Source organism: Penaeus japonicus, unplaced genomic scaffold, assembly GCF_977035675.1.
Source record: "Penaeus japonicus unplaced genomic scaffold, GWHDUDI00000001_assembly GWHDUDI00000005, whole genome shotgun sequence".
NCBI lineage: Eukaryota > Metazoa > Arthropoda > Malacostraca > Decapoda > Penaeidae > Penaeus > Penaeus japonicus.
This window is the reverse complement of record NW_028234407.1, coordinates 9,037,655-9,045,154: the sequence shown is the minus strand read 5'-3', so window position 1 is coordinate 9,045,154 and position 7,500 is coordinate 9,037,655. Positions and strand designations below refer to the sequence as shown.

At 34.4% G+C, this 7,500-nt stretch overlaps 1 protein-coding gene across 6 annotated transcripts in view; it reads right to left on the bottom strand.

The window, feature by feature from the left end:
* Positions 1–153: 153 nt before the first annotated feature.
* LOC122253652 (2-acylglycerol O-acyltransferase 1) overlaps positions 154–7,500 on the bottom strand; it is a 22,841-nt gene continuing 15,494 nt past the window's right edge. For 4 of the 6 annotated variants that reach the window (XM_043016940.2, XM_043016952.2, XM_043016938.2 and 1 more), the window contains exons 6-9: positions 6,351–6,435; positions 5,191–5,365; positions 4,479–4,678; positions 3,808–4,173 (exon numbers count right to left, since the gene is read on the bottom strand). In XM_043016940.2, the coding sequence (XP_042872874.2) occupies positions 4,019–4,173; positions 4,479–4,678; positions 5,191–5,365; positions 6,351–6,435 (615 nt within the window). In that variant the 3' untranslated portion in view covers positions 3,808–4,018. Of the gene's footprint in view, positions 4,174–4,478; positions 4,679–5,190; positions 5,366–6,350; positions 6,436–6,527; positions 6,613–7,500 lie in introns of all 6 variants that reach the window. The other 2 variants (XM_043016941.2, XM_043016939.2) reach the window with 2 other exon arrangements.

The following is a 7,500-nucleotide window of genomic DNA, read 5'->3' as shown; positions in this document are numbered from 1 at the left end:
AACTTTCATTATTTGAAAGCCTTTTCTTCTCCTACTTTGTCTGGTTTAAATTCCCTCAGAACAACACATAAAGGGGAAAATGTTCAAAAATACCTTGAAAATATACGTGTTCAACTGTTAGAACTACTATTTGGGTACTCAAAAGACATCATATGAAGTATTACACTTTATTGCAGAAATGCATGCCTTCACTCAGGCACTGCATTGCATGAACTGTCATGTGATAATGATATCTATTTTAAACATATTTTGATATACGCCTTGCAGGCAGTTTAATCTGAAGCAAAGCTAGCACCAGAATCACTAAACTGCAGTTATCACAATAATATATATATATCTATATCTACCTATCTCAACTCCTACATGTAAACTGTGTTTCCTTCCTATCCCAATTTGTGCAACATAAATTGATTTGTATTGGTATATTATTTGTGTAACAGACAAATCAAAAAGCATTATCTCTACAAGATTCGTTATTTACACTTCAGTTAAACAGTGGAAGAGTTTACTTAAAACATAGAAAATGTATCAAATTCAGTGTAACAAATAACTTAAGAATCAATAACAACCATATCACCTCATAACAAGATAAAACATATAATGAGCATTTATAGAGTTTCACATAATAAAAATCATTAACAAGTCTATATACTCTTTAATCGTTGGTAGAACCTCTCGATCTGACAAATTATAATTTGAATAGCAGTAAGTATGAATATTTGAATTATAATGCTATTCAAGAAATTCATTATAAATATATAGCAAAATCATGTTTAAGTCGAGTGAAAATCTCACTGAGGTTTCAAATTTTACAAAATAACATTTCCTCCAATTTCAATAGGGACAATTAACGCTTTACAGAAAACGAGGAACTAAATCAATAATATGATAACTTCGTATATAAACCACCTGGTACTGAAGTTGGCAACAACCTAGCTGTATATGTATTTACAAACCGTCAATCACATAAGGAAAGTAGCCAATAGTTTATACTTTTCCATTTGGTTAATGTGCAGAGGAAGAGGTCAAGTTGTATCATTACTTTGCAATATCAGTTTTTATTCTAATGTGACCACCTTTAAAAGAAGGTAATTCATATGTTAAATCATCACTGTTTTGAATGAATGTGTGACTTGTGCTGCAGATATAGGTAATGAATTAACACATACACATTCACATGCACACTTCTACCATAGAGAGAAAAAACAACTCCAGTTTGATTAGTATCCTATAACCTAGAGACTGGAGAAATGTACCACACAATTCCTACATGCCATGTACATACATACAAACATCCATACAAACATTCAACTCTCATCTTTCATCTTATTTTGAGTATTTCTTTTTGTGAGGCACTGCTTTGGGTAATATTTTTGCAATTAGATTACATGTTTGAGAGTTTCATTTTAAAACAATATATATTAAGGTAATTTCATGTATATTTCCCTTTCATTGCTATTTCTGCAACAGTTTTATACCTTAATTACATAAAAACATTCTTATATTCCTAAGGTTATCAAGTAAAGCATCTTTCATTAATGCAAGAGAAAGAAAGAAAGAAAAAGGAAAGAGAAATCCAGGTGGATATATCTTCGTTGTGACATCTCTATAATGAAGCAAAGAGTGAAACAGACTATTTTGTATAGAGTTGAAAATACATAGGCATCTATTCATGATTTGAATTTAAAGGCTTCATAATAACATTTTTAAACATACAATTTGATTTTCAAAAATATAATTTTCAATTTAACACATTTAACTCCTCAGTGATGGGTAACCACTTTATACATAATGGCAATTTTGACATTTCAAACCAGCATCCAGGGGATATCATTTGCTGTGATCAGAGTTGCCATGACGAGTATAGTGGTCATGGCAGGAAAGGGTTGAGCATCTGTTAGATCTTATGTGTGCAGTGGCAAACTTCCTCACCATCAAATTTGAACTACTGACTGTTAATATTCAGTATGATCAGAGTAGGAGTAGGAAGTGATTGAAATTTTGAAGGGGAAAAGGGTGGTAGAGAGAAGCAATATTCCTTAAAAAAAAGAAAAAAAAGAAGAAGAAAAAGAAGAAGAACAAGAAGGTGAAGAAAAGATAAGATGTTTTTGTTGGGGCCTTCAGTACTAAAAGACCTTTTGTGTAAATACAATATTTTTTGTCAGTTCACTAGATCATGCAAGTGGTATTTGTATCCTACTATAATTATGTTACAAATTGTAAAAATGGTCTATTACCGCTTGTGGATAATACCAAAATTTTTACTGGTGTGTGTGTTCAACAGTAAACAAATGGGATAGAAGCAACTGCATAATACTCACAGACAAATATTTTTGCAAAATCCTAATTTTAAAAATGCATTGTTGTCTTAAAATTGTTGCCAATGCCAAAGAAAGACTGAAAATGTTTGCACTTATTATTTACTGACTTTGGGTAAGTGCAATTATGCTCCCCTTATTCCTCACACATTCTGTCCATGCAAGATATTGGACGAAGAAGATGAAAAAGAGAGAAAAAAAATATATTTACCATTTGTTATAGTAAGTATCTACACTTCTATTCCATAATTCCAAAAATCATTGTGTCTGTGTACCTACATGTGCATCACCAATATCACTAGAGTCTAACTTCTTTTGAAGGAATCAGACGAGTGCAGGAGGTAGACCAGCGAGGGTCTTATCATATTCAATATCTGAGGTCTGGGAACAGCCTGATCTTACCTTCACTGACTGAAATGATGCTAAATAAATGCCTGAGCTCTCAATGATGCTTTTCGCTATCTAATTCCTGGCAAAATTTTAAAATGGCCCCCCAAAAACTTAAATACAATATTACCTACCCAGGATTAATTACAAGTTAAAAAATTCACCAATCTCTATGGGGGGAGAAAAAGCGCCCTCGTTACGTCACTGCACTTACTCTAACAAACCTTATCTGACCTGATCAATTAACCCAATTAAGTAGGATAAAGTAATCCAGTTACGTCTCACTGATACTTGGTGGCTTAAGGGTATATTTACTGTTGGCAACTTCCATAACTGATTATACACTTATTAATTCTCTTCCATAAAAAGACAAAATATAACCATTTTACAAGTAGAAAAAAATAATAGTAACGACACAAACAAATAAATTTATAGTGAAACACATTACATTTTTTTTCTTTTGCAAACATCTATAGAAAAAATAAAATCTCTTACAAGCATATTCCTTGCTACGATGGACTACATTTGACTGGCATTCTCGAAAAATCATGGGTATGATTTTTCTGTTAAAAAGAAAAGAGAAAGAAAAGGAGAGAATGAAAAAAAGCAACAAAAGATATTTTACTATCATTACTTAAAAGGAATTTATTGAAAACACATCAGTGCTCAGTTAAAAAAAAATAAAATAAAAAAAATCAATATACACAATTAAAAATACAAAAACGTTGCTAGAGATCCAAATTCAAGAAATTTATGCTCTGGTCTTTATAATATCAATACAAATTTTTGTTCTATACGGAATTGGCTACAGGAAGCATAGGACATTTGGTCACAGCCAGAGGGGAGAAATTTAATATACTGGCATCAGAAGGAATAGATTTCTATCTAGAAATATGTTAGAAAAATAAATTCAAACTAGTTCAAGCATTATAATAATGATAATTCTAAAAACTAATTTGTGCCTCATCTTTTGCCGGCATTAAAGATAAAACTGGCCACTTAAAATGCACAGAACAAAAGCATTTGCAATAACAACAGTTTTCAAATTTCACATAAGACATTTATATATATATATATATATATATATATATATATATATATATATATATATATATATATATATATATTATATATATATATATATATATATATATATATATTATATATATATATATATGCATATCATATATATATATATATATGCATATTATACATATATATATATATAGATATTTATATATATATATATATATATATATATATATATATATATATATATATATATATATATATGTTTATAACACTTGGATTCCTCAAACAATAGTGATCTTGCACTCTGGATGGTCAGAATACCGATCTTTGTACTTATTATACAAATCAACAACTGCATTCACGTAAGTCTCGTGCAGGTTCACAATCTGTTCCTTTGTCGGATTCTTGACGTGGGGGACGTCAATGGGGGCACCAACTATTGTGTAAAAAGGAGAGATGGAGAGAGAGTTAGAACATTTGCATAGGATTAGTATTTGTGCCTGTTAATGGAGAATATGAATAAATAATTTATAATTCATATGCAGCATATATTGTAAGGGGAGGGAGGGGGAGGGATAGGGGGAGGGGGAGGGGGAGGGGGTAAGAGGGTAAGAGGGAAGGAGAGAGAGAGAGAGAGAGAGAGAGAGACAGAGGCCCTTGAGGAGGGGGAATATCTTAATCGAAACACATCTCTCCCACACAGGCAAGACACAATGGTGGACTGGAGACTTGCAAACTTACCCACTGTGTATATAGGCTTGCGGAATGGCACGATGCCGAAGCTGTACTGAAACACTCCTCGTCCGATGAACATGCAGGGGGCCAGACCTACCAGCTTCTGCACACTATTCTGGATGCGACGGATGAGTGACCCTTCTGGGTTGGCAATCTGGTCATAGACGTCGTTCTCACCAAAGGAAAACATTGGCACCAGGGAGGCTCTGAGTGTGAGAAAAAGAAAGGAATTTTCTTATGACATTTTTCTACAAACCCACTGCAAAATACAAGTAAGAGAAGAGGGAAATGGAATGTACTATCACAATAAATATGAAATGGTCAAAAAGATTGGCAGAGGTAAACAGAAATAGAAAATGAAAGAGGACTACAATATTAATACTGAGTCTAAGTACAGCAAACAAAAGGAGGCTAAAAGATTAAAAGAATATGAAGGCAGAAGAAGAAGAAGAAGAAGAAGAAGAAGAAGAAGAAGAAGAAGAAGAAGAAGAAGAAGAAGAAGAAGAAGAAGAAGAAGAAGAAGAAGAAGAAGAAGAAGAAGAAGAAGAAGAAGAAGAAGAAGAAGAAGAAGAAGAAGAAGAAGAAGAAGAAGAAGAAGAAGAAGAAGAAGAAGAAGAAGAAGAAGAAGAAGAAGAAGAAAAATTAAGAAAGAAAGAAAAAAAAGTGATAAAAAAGGATTAAAAAAAGATGAGTAAATTACAAAAACAAAATCTCTCACCCATGTCTCAAGGCCATCTTACAGAAGCCCTTGCGTTTGCTCAGGTGCAGGATGACCTGTCCGGGATGGCAGTCAAGTGCCTCCTTCGCCCCACCCACGACGAGGCACAGGGCACGACCCGAACCCTCACGACCCAAGAGGTAGTCCATGCTCTCTCGTGTGGCACTCACGGCACCTGCAAGGAGGAATTCTTTGGTTGTGGTGCTCGGTAAAGAGGAGTTGACACGTCTTTAGGCACGGTGGGTAATAGATTTTAACCAGTTCCCAAATGCACAATCTTGTTTTGTTGAAGGGAACAGAGAGACAGAAGAGAAAAAGAATAAGAATTTCCTTCCTTACTTGCTATAAACTGCTTATTGGTCCTACTGACTTTAACATATGATTTTGAGTACCTTTGTAATTCTCTATAAAGAAGGTATAAGGCAAGCAGTCTTTCTAAATTCAGAAGAAATCTTTATGTGAGTGGAAAAGAGAGGGTTGGACTGTGGGAAAGAGAGAGGAAGGGGGGAAAAAGAAAGAAAGAAAGAAAGAGTGTAAGAGAATGACAGATGCCTATTATAAAGAAGGATGGCTTGCAAGAAGGAGAAGGGACAAAGGGAGAATTAATGAGGAGAGGCAGGAGGGGGAGCAAAGTATGTAAAATTAATGATACTTAAAACATTCTATTGGAGCTCAAACCAATCCTAGCAGATAATTGGTCATTTTGGGAACTGTGACTGCTACTTTCTGCTTATTCTGAATTGTAACCAACTGATACTGATGTATGTTCCCTAAACATGTAAGTTAGCTATCTAATAACTCTTGTAAAAAATAAGAAGCAAAATTCATGCTATAATTTATGTATCTACAAGCTGAGCAACCAAACTGCAGCTGTACCAGTATGAAGAACAGTAGCTCTTAAAACTCAAAATGACTACCCACCTTTCAAATTCCTGCAAGACTTTATCATATATATCATTACGACTAAGAGTCACCAATTGTTGGTTACCTGCAAGTTCTATTGTTGGTTACCTGCAAGTTACCTGTACAGGATATGTTTTCCGGTATTCACCATGAGAGGCAAACACACCATACCTTATCCTGAGTGAACTGCTTCTGGATTGTCCAAGGCAAGTGATTCTCAACATAACCCGAGACTCCAAACTCACGCACGTACTAACCAGAGGCCATGAAGAACTCGCGGTAGAAGGGGAGATGGAAATGTCCCTCCAGAGTAAGCAGGTGTGGGGTGAATCCTGGGTAAGTCTGTTGTGATAAACGTACACAGGACGGGATTAATCAAGCTAGTTCCGTTCATGAGAAACCAATGTGTATGTTGACCTAGTAAGCTCACTAACCAGTGCACATGAAGAACTCTCGGTAGAACGGGAGCCAAAACTGAGCTTCCAGAGTTAGCAGGAATGGTGTAAATCCTTGGAACCGCTTGTGTTAAGGGTGCAAATGAGAGTGAAAGTTAGTATGTAGCATGCAGTTATACAAGTGAGATATCTTTTAGATAAATGCAATATTTAGTTCAGTGTCTTCCAGCAGTGGTTCAAATGAAATAAGCATTTCCGTATTGAATTAAGATTGTGCTTCTCATGCGTGAGATTTAGATGATGAAAGATTTGGACTCGGATAACTTACATCAAAGTTTTTTCTGCAGTTCTTAGATCATTCTCTAATGGCAAACCTTACAACCAAATAAATCAGTGTTGGCCATTTACACCCCATGAACAACTCTCTATATAACTGTACACAATTATCCCATAACCCTATCACTATTACCCATTTCAGGAATCCAGGGCAACCAAGGTGATTGGCAACTCTACTCAATAAATGACTAGTTTACTAACACTATTTCTATCACCAAAGCTAGGCTGCAATGAGTACAAGGCCACCGGAACTCTATGGCTAAAGGGAACACCAGTTGTAATATTTGAGAAGCGTTTCTTTCAGCATGGATCTCTTGAAGACTTGTTGAACTGAGCATATAAAAAAGAAAAAAAATGAAGATAAAAAAAGAAAGAAAGAAAGAAAGAAAAAAATATATATACACATAAAAAAATATTGTCATGTCTAACTTATTTCATATAATCATCTCATTAAAACTGGACACATGAAGTGACCAACACTTCAAGCTTATGTTCCATAGATAATTGCCCTAATGTTAATTTAATCTATTGTAAAAATTAAACATCTTCCTGTGAGAATTCCCAATACCTATATGTCTATGTGACCTTAGTTATACTATTTCAAGTTTCACAAACTGCAGCCAACAACTCACCGAACACATATACACTAGCATATAAGGGTCCTTACATTAACCCT